A 17592-nucleotide genomic window follows, 5' to 3' on the forward strand; every position below is an offset into this window, starting at 1 on the left:
CCCTCCAGGGTTATCACCGGGGCTCCATGCCTGCACCACGAATCCACTGCTCCTGGAGGCCATTTTTTCCCCTTTTGTTACCCTGGTTGTTTTACCATTGTTGTAGTTATTATTATCATTGTTATTGATGTTGTTGTTGGATAAGACAGAGAGAAATGGAGAGAGGAGGGGAAGACAGAGAGGGGGAGAGAAAAGATAGACACCTGCAGACCTGCTTCACCGTCTGTGAAGTGACTCCTCTGAAGGTGGGGAGCCAGGGGCTCGAACCAGGATCCTTACACCATCCTTGAGCTTTGTGCCATGTGCACTTAACCCACTGAGCTACCGCCTGACTCCCAAGACTTCATTTTGTTTAGGATTTACTTTGAACTAGAATGTATGTAGAGTGGAAGAGAATTTCCTGGGTTCACTTCCGTGTAGTTACTCTCTGTGGTGTGTCTGATCACACTTGGGGTGTTGGGTATCAGTGCCCTGCATTCATATAGATGGTAGAGGACTGGTGATGATTGGTACATCCACTCTAAATTGTAGAACAGAAAAATATTGTGGTCTTGGCACCTTAAATACAGGAGGGGAAACGGCACAAAAGTACAAAGAACTAAGGCAAACTGTTGTATGCTCTGAGGCCCTTGTGTGTGATCTAAGACTGAGAAACAGAAGACCATTTCTAGAATCTCCTTTAAAAAATTAAGATTTTAATCTTTGTTTTCTTCACCTGGGTTTTTCAGTGGGGCTTCATGCCTGCGTGATCCTTCCTACCCATTGGATACTTTCCTTTTTGTCTTTAAAGTGAGAAACACTCTGCTCAGGAAGCTTCCCCTTGCAGAGTCCTCTCACATGGTGATGGGCACTTGAGAAATTTTTAATTTAAAAACACAAAGCTGTCTCTGGAGGGGGAGTGTAACTGTTTTCACTGTTCAGGTGGTATGGAAAATAATACCTGAGGAATTAAAAGAAATGCAAGCTAACATATTTATTTTGCTTCCAGTGGGCACAGTCTTTCTGTCAGAAGCAATGCTCTGGGCATTTGTCAGCCTTTGTACTGCATTTCACTATCTTTACCAAAGAAATTATGCAAATTTTATTCTACCAAGTGGGATGGATTATAGCATTTCACTAATGGTGGTTTTTTTTGTTTTGTTTTGTTTTGTTTTTTTTGGTCAACTATAAAGCTACAGAGTTGGTTGGTAAATTTCAGCAAGTCAGGTATAAATTGAATAGATGATTACAACAAACATCCACTTTTCAAGCACCAAAGCCTTTCCTTAAGATTGCATTAGATTTCCTTAAGATTCCATTTTCTCACATAGATGTAAGAAAACATGTAGAAATTGAATCACCTTTGCAGTTATAGCTATTGAGTGGGGCATAGGGCTGGGGTCACAGTCTCCACCCCCAGAACCACTTTTCTGAGCAGTGGTCAGATCTCTTTAATAAAAAGTAAATCTTAATAGTTTTGTTCAAAGTGGTCTTTTTTTTTTTTTTTTTTTTGCCTCCAGGGTTATCATTGGGGCTAGGTGTCTGTGTTGTGAATCCACTGCTCCTAGAGGCCATTTCTTCCATTTTGTTGTCCTTGTTATTGCTGTTTGTTAAATAGGACAGAGAGAAATGGAGAGAGGAGGGGGAGAGAGAGACACCTGCAGACCTGCTTCACGGCCTGTGAAGTGACTCTACTGCTAGTGGGGAGCCAGGTTCTTGAACCGGGATCCTGGCAGTCCTGGCACTTCATGCCATGTGAGTTTGACCTGCTGTGTTACTGACCAGCCCCCCCAAAGTGGTAATTTCTATGTCCTTTGTATATGAATAGAAATCGACATTCATATCTAACCACTCTAGGTAGGTGTAGATCAAATTTTAGCAGTGTCATCAGCCTAATGAAAGTGTAATATACATGTTTGAAACTAAAAATGTAAACATGTTTTTATTGTCACTGCAATGATTTTGTTGCTCTAGGCAGTTTTGCAGGTAGGGAGAGAAATGGATTGAGTGGTGGCACTCTCAGGTAAAGTGTACACATCACCATGCTCCAAGTCTCAGGTCTCTACCTTGAGGGTGGGGAGGAAGCTTCACAAGAGATGTAGGAGTGCAGCAGGCCTGCCTCTCTGTATCCAAAAGAAAAGTAAAAGGCCATTAGGAGCTGTGCATTCATTGGCAGAGGACCAGCAACAGCCCTGTGTCAAAAGAGGTACAAGCAACAGAAAGGACACCAGAGGACTGAAGCTCCCCCAGTGGGGCTTTAATGTTTACAGTACAACTGCTGACACAGGTAAGATCTCTCCACCCCCTATGAAAGATGGGTACACCAGCCTAGGTCCTTTTCATCATCAAAGCTGCCCCACTCCTCAGAGTCCTTTGCTTTGGTGCAATACACCAAATCCATTAATTTAGGATAGACACATAAGGGCTAGTGAAGCTTCCCCCACTGCTGGGGGCTTGAACTCAGGTCCTTGTGCACTGTAGCATGTGGCCACCACTTGGTGCCTATAGTAAGAATTCTTTTTTTTTGAGCCCCAGGGTTATTACTAGGGCTTGGTGCCTGCCTGGAATAGAAATCCACTGCTCCTGGAGCCATTTTTTCCTTTTTGTTGCCTACGTTTATCGTTGTTATTGCTGTCGTTGTTGGGTAGCACAGAGAGAAGTCAAGAGAAAGACACCTTGCAGACCTGCTTCACCACCAGTGAAGTGGTGAAGCAACCCCCTCTCCCCCGCAGGTGGAGAGCCAGGGGCTCAAATGAGATCCTTACGCTGGTCCTTGAGTGCTTAACCTGGTGTGCTACTGCCTCTTAAAAGGAAGCTTAGATTAAATAACAATGAAGCAGATAATTTTGCCCATATATTTTTCTTCATTTTCACTTTAGCATAGGCTATCTGGTAATTACATTCATTATATGGCAAGAATCTTTGCTATTATACTGCTGATATTAACATTTTAAGACCTTTTAATATGTGTTGAAAACTTGTTCAAGAAGATACTTTCAGCAGTAGATGTTTGAACTTGTAATTTAATTTGTAGTACTTGGTTAGTACTGTTTCTGTATGGTTAGTCTTATCCCCTGTTTCACTAAGCTATGGTGCTCAATTACTTGTCTAAAAACGACTCTGGAGGTGAAAGTATTTTGTAGGCTGAAAAAAGACTACTCTTGATGTTGTGCTGGGCTACAGCTCATCAGTTCAAGGCCTTGAAAATACTTTCAAGCTTTCCCCAAATAAGAATTCTTTTTTTTTTCTTTTATTTAAGAAAGGATTAATTAACAAAACCATAGGGTAGGAGGGGTACAAATCCACACAATTCCCACCACCCAATCTCCATATCCCACCCCCTCCCCTGATAGCTTTCCCACTCTCTATCCCTCTGGAAGCATTGACCCAGGGTCATTGTAGGTTGTAGAAGGTGGAAGGTCTGGCTTCTGTAATTGCTTCCCCGCCAATGCGCCAAATAAGAATTCTAACCAATATTATTCACACTTCCAACCTGGATCTCCTACTTGCTAGCCTCAGCGGCAGCAGAAGCCAACTCGCTAGAATAAATCATCTCAAGATTTCTCTTTTCCTCTCTTCCCTTTTCCACATCCTCCTGTTTCTGTGGAGAATCCTGACTGAAGCAATTTGTAAACTTTATTTGCTTTTTTTTGAGATTGCCATGAGCATCTAAGGATGCTAAAGTACTTTGGTGAGTTTTTCTGCATATGTTTGCCACTCAAGTTCTTCTTTCCTATTGGTAGAGCTCCTGGCTATGCTGGAAGCCTGTATTTGCAGGGGCCGCCCCAACTCCACTGAGATACTGAGGAGCCTTGCCTGCTATCTCTACTGTGCATCTACAAAAATACTGAAATTACCTTTAGAAGTAAGAGTATAGCTTTCTAAAATGTTCAAACAATTCATCCAGTTATGGTAATCATTTTTTATTTATTTTGTCATACTGCTCTTTAGATGGATAATAAGCAAACTGCTTATGGGCATCACAGCTCCAATTTTATAATAATTATTGGTAAAATTACTGTTTTAAACTTAATTTCATGTATAATGACTACAGAACTAATTTTATTATTTCAAGAGTTCTGGTGTTATTATTTAAGAAAATTCCTAGCATACCTTCAGGATAACTCCAAAGGAGGTATGCTTCAAGACCATCAATCTGCCAGGAAAAACACATTTTATCACCTGCTAATTATTGTCCCAAACGTATACAGTGATATTTTGGCATATTGCAGCTACCTGTAAAGCTGCTTTTCTCTTCTACCATACTTTTGTTCTCCATCTACTGTCATGTAGACTTAAAAGTGAAATGAAACTGTCAATAGAATTCCACTATACAGAAAATAACCTTTTCTCCCTGGAATGCATCCTTGGAGGAAATACACAAATAATTATGCCAGAAAGATGTGCAGAGGATCACTGGTCGTTCCCCAGCAGTACTCTGGGAGACCCCTATATGCCTCTTTTGTGAATCTTTAAAACAGAAGAAAGCCAAAGCTAATCTTCCTCAGTCCAGAGACCAACCTTTCTGACAGAAGAGGAAGTTTCAGGTGAACAGTGGTCTTTTTAGACAGAGAGTTGAGTACCCTGGACTGCAAATGGAAAAGTACATTCAAAGAGTATTTCACAAAATGATGCTTCATGGCATGGCCCCAGAATGGTAATTCTGGAACCAAGAGTGATTTGCTAAGGAAGTACTTGCATAAACTTGACTTTGGGAGAAGATGTGTTTCTTAGACTACTTAAACATGAAAATGGGCCAGAGTAGGTTACTAAGACATTGTCTTTTGTGAACCAAGGTTTGAAGTATGAGGTTAACAGCATTAGGTAAGTAATTTAAGTGGTCATACCAAATACATAAATATATTGATAACCAATTAAAGAAATAATTTCTCATGGAATGCCATAGGATATTGAAGGTTTATTTCTTTAATAGGACAGAGAAATTGACAAGGGGAGGAGGTGATAGGGCACAAGGGTGCTAATTTAATTTTAATTTATTTATAAAATGGAAATATTGACAGGACCATAGGATAAGAGGGGTACAATGCCACACTATTTGTACCACCAGAGGTCCGTATTCCATCCTCTCCATTGGAAGCTTTCTTGTTCTTTATTCCTCTGGGAGCATGGACCGAGGATCGTTGTGGGATACAGAAGGTGAAAGGTCTGGCTTCTGTAATTGCTTCTCTGCTGGACATGGGCAGTTTGATTCATACTCCCAGCCTGTTTCTATCTTTCCCTAGTGGGGAGGTGAGGTCATCCATCCAGTGAAGTCAGGTTGGTCTCAGGGTAGCATCTGGAACCTGGTGGCTGAAAAAGAGTTAAGATATATAAGCAGAACAAATTGTTTAATCAGGAACCTAAAGGCAAGAATAGAGCAGATGAGATTTGGGGTCTCCATTTTGGGAAAAGCTAGTAGTTCTATTTTAGGTGTATTCCAAGAGCCCCATGACAATACTAGTTTTTGCCTGAGCAGATGATGTCATATTTGGAAAAAGGACTATAAAGCTGTATCAGGAAAAAATATATAAATATTATTACCATCTAAACCCCATCAGTTTGAGCTGGGGCCCATATTTAGTACAGGGGCCTATGCAATCTGCATCAGCACAGATTTGAGCTTGCATTCTGTGGTCATTGCAGGACCTGTCTTTGAGTGGCAGAATATGCCAACCTAACCTCCCTTCAGAAAATGGGGCAGTCCCTACCAGTGTTGGACCACAAGAGGTTCCACTATGCTGTTCCTGATGGAGATAACCAGTGACAGTGGGGAAAGGTATCTGCTAGAGGTCTAGGCCCATCATGTCAATGTGGGAATCCCAGGATTCCCTGACTAGGACCCTGGAAGTGACCAAAAGAGCCATCATTATTAAAGTATGCCAATCCCTTGTCCTTAAACAGCTTTTGTAGTCCTTATCTTGTCTGGCAAGGTTAGCCTCGGAGTGATTGTGGGAAGTGAAATAGGAAGTAGGTGAGGAGGGTATCTAGGTCTAAGCAGAAACCATTTGATTAAGTACTTTATGGTACCTAATACAGAAAGTGTCTTTTTTTTTTTTAGGTCTTTCTACTTGCTTGCTGAGTCATTGCAAACTATTGTGCTTTCCCTTAACTTTTGGATACATGTGTCCTGTCTGATGGGCCTTGGAAGGGTGTTCCTTTTAATGTTATTTTGCTCAGTAGGTTAAGGCAAAGACTGGATGAATATATTAAAGACATTTGGGCTGAACACATAGTAGGAAAAAAGAGGTTCTTCCTCTAGATGATTATATAATCCCCTAGGGAAATACATCAAAGAAGTTTGCTGATATTACCTCACTTCCTAAGATATAAAAGATGTGATAATCTCACCTAAGGTGTTTTCCTCCAAATCTGCATGTCATGGTAAGTGTAAGGATTGTAAGAGAATCCCCATACCTGAAGTGTTCCCCAAAATGTCAAGGCCCTAAAACTCTGAGCTAAATTTTGAGGAGTGGGGCTGGAAGTCTGATAATTCTTTTTATTAACTTTGCAATTCCTGTCATGTTAGATATGCTTCTGCCCTGCTTTTCAACTGAACTAGTAATTTAGTCCATTACTGCTCTGTATAAATCTCAGCCACAGCTATTTCCCACGGTGGTTTTGGGTCTAACGAGTGGTTGGTGTTGATGTCCAGCAGGAAATCTTGCAAACCAGATGATTGGTGTGGTTCAAACTGTAACCTTGTTAAAGCATTGGTCAGATCACACTTAGTGGAGTTCTTTAATTAGTCTCTCAATAATATTTGTGTACAGTTTTTAGGTGACCACTACTTTTTTTTAACTAGAGTTCAGAATGAGACAGTTGCTTATCATGAGTCAGATATTAATCCAATGCTTTTCCTTTAAGTTATTTTTAATAACTGATAAAATTTGTCAAATACTGGTATTTGTAATGGTACCATACATTTAAATTCAGGATCTTAAATGTAATAGCAAGATTCTTTAAGCACAGTAGAACACTCTGTATCCAATCAACTAATGAATTGAAAAAAATAGCATAATTGTGGTTATTCTTTTACTAGCCTCATATCTAAGAGGTGAAGGTCCCTAAGTCGATCACCAGCACCACCATAAGTCAGAGCTGAGGAATGTTCTGGTTCAAATAAAGGAAAAGAAAGCTAATAGTAACAAGGGAGAGAGGTATAAAAAGGAACATTTTTTCAATCCTCTGTACCACCATAAACCAGAGCTGAGCAGTGCTCTGGTAAAAAAAAAAATTAATGGAACTATGAAAGGCTAAGGGCACGGACAGGAATAGTGTGAGTTAAAATCAATTTACAGTGTATGTGCATTTGCATTCAGTATAGTTCAAATAGGAAAAATTCACTAGTAACTGATCTGACAGAATTATAGGTTTGCAACTATTACATAAATGAAGATTAAAATAATTTCCATCACCCTCCCATCAAGAAATTCCATTATGCCCAGTTCATCTGTGTTTTACTAAGTGACATCAAGTATAATGAGTGAAAACTGGTTTGTTACACTTTTTTGAAACTGAATAATGCCATCCTATATAATGTATTTTTAAACCAGAAATTTTCTTTGCAGTCTTGCATATTTGATTTATTTAGCATGTTGGTAATTTAATTTAGGAAAGACATAAAATTTAGCCCTTGTTCAGTCTTAAACTATGTTCCCATTAGCATGGGGAAAAACAATGTGACTGAAAACCCTGATACTTCATAAATATTTATGAGTGAGCCAGAGCACCACACTGACACAGGGCATGCTGGGAATGAACAGGAGAGCTCAATGCCATATTCACTGTTTCATCTTCTAGGCTGATGATTTGAACTGGGAAATCTCAGGCATGACAACCTGATGCTTCTTCCAGTTGAGTCATTTCCTGAGACTGATGATTTGAAAATGGGAGGAAGTAGTTAAAATGAGTGGTCTGATGTGCACACAATGTACCTAGTATAAACTGTATCTTACACATCTAATACGTTGTTTGGAAAAGTCCTTCCTACACCATTCTAACATTTGCAAAGGCAGATACATTCACCAAATGAAGAACTGATCTGGAATACAATTTGTAGCATAGTTTTTACATAGAAAATTTGGCTCTGCAGCGACAGGTTTGGTTTCAAACCCCAGTCCCTCCAGACTTTGCTCTGGTTACAAAAAAAGAAAAGAAAAATTTGAAATTCCATTGTAATTGATATAAAAGTTTTGTATATATTGGAAAAAAATTCTAAGAAGTTGAGAATGTAGATTCAATTAAATTTTTCCTATATGAAAATATTAGTCCGCTGTTTTAAGGATAATGAAATCACTGCAGGATGGATACTGCATTAGTGAATTCCTTTGTGGTGACACACATTCCTGTGCTTTGTGGTGAAGGTGATGTCATCCTGTTTCCCAGTGGAGAGGGATGCTCTCCGGTGCCAGTCCTGGCCCGAGTTGCCTTGTCCTGCCTGACGTGTAGGTGGTCCAAATGCAGTCTAAAATCTGTTAATTTAAAAAATGCACAGTAATACATGTCCCCATCTCTTACTGATTTGACTATATGTTGCTGAATCTTTGAAATAACATGCAAAATGTTCCATGTATGCTGGAAAAGATTGTGTTCTGTTGGTACAGTATGACATGTCTACCCATCAATGCTGAGTATTACAAATTTTGTGACAATTTTCTCCTGCTTCAGCTGCTATGGAAAGGAGTGTCTTAAAATCTTAAAACAATGGGACCGTTGACATTTTTGTTCTCCCAAGTTTTATATACTGGGATACTTTGATACTCTAAGCATATGATTTTACTTATTTCAGACTTTAGCATCACCTCATGGAGGGAATGGTATTGCCAGGATAGCCTCGCTGGCGGGAGAGAGAAACAACCAGGGACTCATGGCTGAGTTGAGAACGCAGTTCAATCTTTACTCAAGATCGGGGATGCAGTTCAACAAACTAATCTAATCACAACCCAATTCTGTCCTCCATCTCTCCCCTCCGGGGGAGGAGTCAGGAACCAAGGAAGTACGTCGATAGGGGGCAGGGAGAAGAAAGAAGCGCGAACCAGTGATGACTAAACCAAATGTCCCAGAGGTGGGGGACCAAACCAAACCAATATCCCGGAGGCAGGGGGGTGCCCAGCCATCAGTGGACGTGCAAACAGAAGGCTTCACAAGCAGAATCCAGAAGCATACCAACATGGTATGAACACCTCTGTGCAGGTTTTTGTCTGGACATAAGGCCTAGCCTCATTTGAATGAATATCAAGGAGTTGCATTGCTTCATGCTTTCTCTGGCACTGGATCCTGACCATGTTAGATAAGGTAGCCAGTTTAAATTTGCAATGCCTTAAGGACATGGTATTAGACACTTTTTCTTATTAGATGAGGTGTCATGGTCCATTGCCCATTTCTCTATTGTCATCTGTGATTCACAGTTTCAGGCTGATTCTTTCAAGTACACGTCTACACAGACACAGTTGGAGAGTGACAGGGTGAGGTACTGCAGAGCTAAGTTTTCTCTCGATCCCAGTTTTAAACCCCCCCCCTCATGTCTGTCAGATAGGCTTATTTCTGGGCTCCCTCTTCACTGATCTTAGTTATGTGACCTATTGCCAGTACCTCACTATCATGACCACAGCTTTATCGTATGCCTTGGAATTAGTGTCAGTTCTCTAACTTGGCGGTTATTCAATATTTGATTGCTTAGTGGGTTTTATTTTCTTTCTATAAAATACTTAAATCAGCCTGTCACTATAAAGTAACTTTACTGGTACTTTTACTGAGATTGACATGAATCTACAGAGATCAAGTTGGCATTGCCCTTGAATTCGAGCACGTAGCTATTTTAGTTCTTTAATGTAGTTCATCGTAGTCCTGTACATATTAGATTTATACTGATGTATTTTACTGGAGAAGCTGCTAATGTAAATCACAAAATGATTTTAATTTCCCATTCCACTTATATGTGGCTACAATATATAAAATAAGTTTACTTACTCTTAATCTTATGCCCTGCTTAGATCTGGCTTGTGGTGGTGCAAGGAATTGAACCTGTGCCTTTGGGTACTCAGGTATGAGTCTCTTTGTATAACCATTATGCTATCTACCCCTGCCCACTGTAGTTGCTTTCGAGTCACAAGACTATTTTTTTAAATTTTTATTTATAAAAAGGAAACACTGACCAAAACCACAGGATAAGAGGGGGTATAACTCCATATCCCATTCCCTCCTAAAAGCTTTCCTATTCTTTATCCCTCTGGGAGTATGGACCCACAGTCAGGGCTGTGAATGTCTCTCCCCCCACCTCCCCTCTACCTTTCTGGCTGTCTCTATCCAATAAATAAAGACAAAAAAAAATTTTTAAAAAAGCCGTATCTTATTCCAAGGCAGAGAGAGAAGCCAGAGCACCACCTGGCACAGGTGATGGGAGCACGAGTCTCCCACTGACTGCTGAGACTTCTGATGTGAGATATCTCTGTTGATGTGCCTATGCTTTCAGTATGGTGCAGTATTTATTTCTGCTTTTATTACTCATCAAGAAACTCCATTCCCTTTGCTTTCTTTCCACTGGGAGATAGAAGGTTTCGAGTCTTACAAGAGTGACTAAATTGAGTTGATTTGTGTACAGGGGAAGAGGCTAGTTCAGTTTCATTCTTTTCCATATGAATGTATCGGGCTTCTCCAGCACGTTTCATTTAGGAGAGGGTGGGCTTCAAAAACTATTTTTAGTATCTTAGCTAAATATTCCACTAGATGTGCCTGACAGTTCATTTTGTGGCCTTTCCTGCTGTACTAAGGTATTTATTTTTGTGACAGAATACAGGTCAGCTCTGTATGTGAGCTCAGTGTGTTATCACAATGCTATTTTTGCCCAGCACTTTTCTGTTGGGCTATATGCCTATTTTAATGTCAGTACTGCATTGCTTTGATTGCTGCATCTTTGTCCTACAGTGTAAGTCAGGATGTGTGATTCCTGCAAATTTGTTCTTTCTCAGTGCTGTCTTAGATGACTGGGATCTGTTTTAGATCTGAAATTTTGATTGAAAAGCTATCTGCAGAACCCTTAATAGTATAGTATGCTCTTTTTTTTTCCTAGGCTCGGAAGACAGGATAAGATTCCTGTCAATTAAGGCACTGCAAATTGAAACTGGCTACCTTATCTATAGCATGGTCAGAATTCAAAGTCCAATGCCAGTGAAGGTATGAAGCAATGTAACTCCTTAGTATTCATCCAAATGAGGCTACACCTTGTGTCCAGACAAAAACTTGCACAGAGGTGTTCACATCATTCCCTCCATGAAGTGATCATAAAGTTGGAAATGAGTAAATGTATTTTGATTCTTTCTCCAACTTGACTGAAATTTTACCACCTCCTGGTCCCACTTCCTTTACTATTTAAAGTGCAATCTTGGTTTACCTTTTTCCCCCATAGGTCAAACCTGGTGTTGTACTATCATTTTATGATTTGTATTGTCTTTTCAGTTCATTAAAGTGTGATTAACAATATTCTATCAATCACTTTCCCCCCTAGTGTTTTACTTATTATTTAATAGAGATGAGGAGCTAAACAGGGAAGAGACACCTAAAGCACTGCTTCACAACTTGTGAAGCTTCCCCTCTGGAGGTGGTGGGCCCAGGTCCTTGCTTTTTTTTTTTTTTTTTTTTTAGCATGTGTGCACAGTGGAGAGCACCACCATCCAGCACCAACATGATTTTTCTTGATATACATTTTGTATTTACTTTGGCCATATGATATCTCCTCTTAGTTAATATACCACAGATTACTTGCTGTTGTTGGGCATTTAAAACCTACTCTTCCCAAAAGCAGATACTGTTGTGGAAACATAAAAAAAAAAGTGCTATCTTATTATTTTTTCTGACAGAGATAGGGAGAAGGACAGACACCTCCAGGTGGGGACCCGGGGCTTGAATCCAGTCCTTGCACACAGTCATGCACCACCACCCAGCCCCTAAGGCTGTAGTCCTTAATCACATTCCCAAAAGCCAAAGGCTATTTAACAAAATAGGAGTAGAAATACATTTGCTTACAGTATTAGAAATATGTCTGTCTGGGCAGTTTAATCTCCTAGTATAGCTTATAGTTTTATTTTTATATTCACTTTAAGTTTGATAGTATTTGGCTTGTGGTAACTGCTTTAAGTAGATTCAGTCTGTTTACCATTTGAAGGTTATGTTTCCAAACAGTGTTTAATGTGTTGGCCTATGAAAGAGAGAACTGCTTAAGACTCACTTACACTGGCGTGTAATAAATTTATCTAGTGTCTGTCTAGTCATGTTAAATGGAGGCGTATGGAAGGAGTGTGTGCTTCAATACTGTTCAGTGTTTGAACTTTACAGTGAAAGCAGTTGTGTGTGTGTGACAGCATGTATACTATAACATAGCACACAGGAAATGTGGAAGAGCTGTGGCTCTGAACAGTGGAGAACTATACCTGGATGCCATTGCTTAGTCTAAAAAGTAATATACAAAACATCTATGTGCGACTGTGATTAAATCTGTTTATACTATCTCTTGTGACTCACATTCCAGGAAAAGAAGCTTTTTTATTTCTTTCCTTTTCTTTACAGGAAATAAGTAAAAACCACAGAACCTCTATATTTATATTTAAATCTACATCCAGCATTTTTCACATGGAAGAATTTCTTACAAAGGGGGAAAGCATAACCTGTTTGAGTGCCTTTTGTTTTAGGCTAAATTTCAAAGACCTGTCCTTAACATTCTAACTAAAGCATTCACTCAGTAAGACAAAGAAGACTATAGTGTTTATTTTTAAAACTTGTAACAGAACGTTAAAACTCATTGTTCCTAGGTAGTTACTGATAAAATTCAGCGAACGCTTTAATACCTTTTATACTACTGCAAGACTGTCTTACAAGTTCTGTTGAAAGTTGTTCTGGGAGTATCACAGATAACTCAAATGAGAAAGAACAGGATTTGCCTGGCTGAGGCCCTTCAATTCACAGGTTCGATGCTCAACCATTGTGTGCCAGAGATGAGTTACTGTGCTGGTCTCTCACATCATATATATGCTTGAAAAACATCTTAGGGGACCAGGGAGATGGTTCAGTGTATAAAATGTGTTTATACACTTTTTGAATTTTATTAGTGATTTAATATCAATTTACAAAATTATAAATAACTGGAGTATAATTCCAGACCACTCCACCACCAGAGTTCTGTGTCCTCATTCCCTCCACTGGAAACTGCAGTGGTTCTCCCAAGACATGGGTTGGCTATTATTTCTATAGTTATCTTTATTTATATATATTTGCTGAAAGTGTGCATCTTACCATGATCAAGATTCTAGGTTCAATCCCTAGCAACAGAACTGTATGGATGGTGAAAGTCTCCCTTTGTCTCCCCTATTAGGGGATGGGAGGGGGTGGCATCAAGAGCCTGAGAAAGGGATAAATCCTTTGAAATTTTGGTAGACTTTACTAGATTATCTATTTCTTCCTGATACAGTTTTGTATTCCTGTGTTTCTAGCCATACAGTCAATTCATAAAACTCCTGGGCCTCTTTCCTATTTCTCCAGTATGTACTGAAAGTTTCTTCAATTCTGATTTTGAGGGTTGTTTTATCCCCCTCTCTGATGAGTGGGCTATGTTTGTTTACTTTTGCAAAAACAAAACTTGTTTCATTCATCTTTTGAATTGTCTGATTTCTATTCTCATTTTCCTTTAAATGCATGTTGTTTAATGTCTAGTTTCCTGAGAGAGACCTCTATTGTCATAAAGTACCTCTTGATACTGTTTTTCTGTAACCTACAGGTCCTGGGAGAGCTAGTGTAGGTTCCTCCCTTTGGTCTACTTGTGATGTCAGAATCCTGGAAAGGCCTGCAGTGAGAACTTTCCTCCTAAGTCTAGAGAGAAGACAGAAAGGAGAGTCAGAGGAACAATGGCATTGCTATCTGATTTGTTGGATACAAAAATTTTGGAATGTTGGAAGGTCATGCTTTCCTCCCTGATGATCTGTTACCCTGAATTTAGCTAGTGTCTCAAAAAAAAAAAAAAAAAGCCCACTACTGAGTTAACATCGATGAGGATGAAATTGGCATGGATTGTAGAAAGATCACTCATTAAAATAAGGACAGTGTGCTTGACCTTTTGTAGTGAAGGTTTCCTGTGGCACAGCTACATGTCAAGAAAAGCCGTGTAACAGCCGGAAACCTGTGATTATCAGTGATTTGGGCATATTTTATGCAGAATACTTACTTCAAGAGGTACCTTTCATTTTATAACATAAGCAAACTCAAAAAACAACTGCTAGAATAAACAGTCAACTAAAAAAGTGACATTCAGAAATGAAGTTGCTAAAATATACCACTTTGATTTGTTACTGTCTGCCTTACTGAAAGAATTTTTTACAGGTAAGTCAATTTTCAGTCTCCCATGAAGAAGTTGCCTATTTTTAGTCACCAGGTTTATTGAATTTGACTGTTCCCAGCTGTCATTTGCGCCCCTTTCTCTTAGTTTGACAGAGGGAGACACCTATTCCACTGCTTTTTCTGAAGCTTTCCTCCTGTAGGTGAGCACTGGAACTTAAACCTGGGTCCTTGTGCACTTTGAATTATTGGGTTGTCAGAAAAGTCATGGCATTTTATCTATTCAGAAATGTATCATGACTTTTTCCAACAATCCATACATAATAAAATTGAAATTTCAGATGGTAATTCAGCTGATTTTTTGTCAATTATCTTTCATTACTGTATACAGAACCAGTAATTCCTCAATTCATAATGTATATCATCACAATTTGGGTTTGCACATTTTGTGATTTTCTTGAAAAGCAAAAGTAAAAAGTTAACATCCAAATTTTTGAAAAGGAATTAATTGTTTAAATTAGACATGACTGGTCACTCTTTGCTGCCACGAGGGTTATTGTGGGGGCACCATCATTTCTGGCAACTTCCCCCCCCCCTTGTTTTAATTTTCTTGATAGGGGTGAAAGACAGAGGGAGAGAGGAAACCTGGAGCACTGATCCAACTCTAGTGAAGCTCCCCTATAGGTGAGGACTGGTCTCGAATCTGGGTTCTCACACATGGTATTATGTGTGCTCTACTAGATAAGCTACCACCTAGCCTCAGTCACTTACACTCAGTGAAGATTGCCAGAAATGTGGATCAAGTCAGAACATTTCTTTTTTTTTTTTTTCTTTTAGCTCCAGGGTTATCTCGGACTGGATGCAAGCACTACATATCTACCACTTCCAATGGCCATTTATTAGTTTTATTCAATAAGACAGAAAGGACCTCCTTCAACCTCACGTGAAGCATCCTCGCTGCTGGGGGAGTGGAGCAGAGAGCTGTTTAATGATGTGTTGTGTATTTATATTTAAAGATGTCTGTATGGATAGCAGAGTTAAATCCAAGAACATACCTCATTTGCCTTTTGTAATGGAATGGAATATGTCTAATGGTACAAATGAGTATCTGATTGAGAAACACGGAAGATACAGAATCTGCATGGCTTTTCACTAGCACATTTCACTAAGAGAACAACACTGACTCTATGGGAAAGTCATGTGGTAAGATCACTAAGAAACCCTTCAGCTTCTGTAACTACACACACAACTATTGTTTTTTTCATCAGGACAGCATCTGTTATGATCTGGTTCTACAAGATTAAGATGCAGTACGGGGTTGAACCCAGGACCCCACACATTGCAAGTCATGTGCTTTATCATGAAAAGACACTATCATCTTCTGATTCACTTTCCTATTTAGAATAGTCGTTCCTAAGTTACATCTGATGTCATGCTGAGTTTGGGGGCTCAAACATAAATCTTAACTGACTGGAGGAAGGTAGACTCATTATGTTTCAGCTACTAAGCTTTTACTTTCACAGACTGCCCACTGTTGACTCTTGTTGATCATATGTCTAAAAGCCATAATCAGAATCCAACTATCTTTTCTTGTAGCACCAGAGACTCCTTGAAATGCTAGATACAGAAAAAGAACTGTTAAGAGAAAACATAAAGGAAGCTTTGACTCAGCAATCTCAAGAACAGAAGGTAACACTAAGTTTATCTAAATGTGGAAAGAATGTGTTCTGTTACCATAAATAATACAGTTAGGATCTATATACTTATGTCTACCCAACTGTCATTATAGGAAATACTGGAAAAATGTTTGGAGGAAGAAAGGCAGAGAAATAGAGAAGCATTAGCATCTGCTGCCAAGGTATTTCTAATTATGGATTTCTTTGCAAGTAGAATTTTAAAAGTTTATTAATTGTATAATCTTTTATTATGTAGTATTTTCTAAAGTATTATTTCATATTTTTCTTAAATTAGTGTTATACATGATTCTGATACTGAAATGCTTTACATTTAGAGTAATTACCTGGTTAAAATAGATATTTTTGTAACACTAACATTCATTAAGTATTTGATATACATCATTACAAGTTTTGTGATTGATTATTAGAGAGAGTGAGAGCCAAGCACATGGTGCAGGAGAGCCTCTCCCACTAACCAGAGAGGTGTTTTGTGAAGCCAACTTTGAAATAGCTCAACTAAAATAGTGCAACATGGCTGTTAAATATACATTTATTAACTGTTAACATATGTCGCTCTAATTTGAGGGCTGGATTTAAATAAACAATAAGTAAAAGTTTAGTCTCATATCTGGATCACTAAGCAAGAGGGAGAAGTTCAAAGGTAACTATGACCTCTTTTTCTAAAGCTCTTCAATCAGGTAAGAATACTGTTTATATACTTGCAGAGTCAAAAGGAATGAAGATTGCATCACATTGCTGAGAGGATCTAGATAGTAGTTCCATTTCCTAGGCATTTAATGAACCTTGATGGATGGTAGCATTCCAAATTGTGATTTTGCGCTTCATTCCTTAGCAAAGGGGTTAAACACAAGTTTATGTGACATTGTTCTGGCTGACATCAATTTGGGGGCATTAAAGACATGCACATGATAGATGGTGAGCAACAGGAAGGAATCCACCACTCCTGGTGGCCTTTTTAAAGATAGGATAGAGAGGGGGACTGGGGTTGGGCTCAAACCAGGGTCCTTGTGCTTGGTACTATGAATTAACATTTACAATCTTCAAAGAGCAATAAAGGAATATAATGTTACAAACATTCCATGACAGTTTATATACTTAACCTAAAAAACATATGGTGCAGATCTAGGACCTAAGTATCTTTTGTTGCTGCTGGGTTTCGCAGCTCTAGGACAACTTCTTCAGGTGGGGTGTGTGTGGTGGGATCAAAGACATTACAGTTTCCTTCAGTGTAATGGGGGCCGGGCTGGAGTCTGGGTCATGCACATGGCAAAGCAGGCATTCTACCTAGTCAGATGATAATGAGGCTTACAAATACGTAACTACATCACTCTTCACTCTTAATAGTGAAACTAGTTACTTTTCTAAAATGTCAACAGCTAATTTAGTAACAGGTTGGCTGTGTATCTAGTACACTGTATTTACCATCCAGTTGAATGTCCTTTTACTCAGTAGCTCACCTATCTCCTCCTCTCCTTCTAGTAACCACTGATTTAATCTTATAATCTAAAATGCATTTTTGTTCTATTTCATTATGTGCCATATATAAAGTGAGATCCTCCAGTGAGTGTCTGTCTTCATTGACTGTCATTTTTCTTGC

The 17592-nt window shown here is 39.1% G+C and overlaps 1 protein-coding gene and 1 long non-coding RNA gene across 11 annotated transcripts in view; one reads left to right on the plus strand and one right to left on the minus strand.

Annotated features, from left to right (window-relative positions):
• The window catches only part of CCDC91 (coiled-coil domain containing 91), a 539136-nt gene that overhangs the window by 463757 nt on the left and 57787 nt on the right, over positions 1–17592 (plus strand). For all 10 annotated transcript variants that reach the window (XM_060194578.1, XM_060194577.1, XM_007529921.3 and 7 more), the window contains 2 exons: positions 15895–15987; positions 16088–16156. In XM_060194578.1, coding sequence (XP_060050561.1) covers positions 15895–15987; positions 16088–16156 — 162 coding nt within the window. The remainder of the gene's footprint in view (positions 1–15894; positions 15988–16087; positions 16157–17592) is intronic.
• Positions 4883–17592, minus strand: part of LOC132539431 (uncharacterized) — a 118384-nt gene continuing 105674 nt past the window's right edge. Inside the window, exon 2 of the long non-coding RNA XR_009550713.1 lies at positions 4883–5289. This is a non-coding gene — a long non-coding RNA (uncharacterized LOC132539431). The remainder of the gene's footprint in view (positions 5290–17592) is intronic.

The sequence above is a fragment of the Erinaceus europaeus genome, chromosome 7, assembly GCF_950295315.1.
Source record: "Erinaceus europaeus chromosome 7, mEriEur2.1, whole genome shotgun sequence".
Taxonomy (NCBI): domain Eukaryota; kingdom Metazoa; phylum Chordata; class Mammalia; order Eulipotyphla; family Erinaceidae; genus Erinaceus; species Erinaceus europaeus.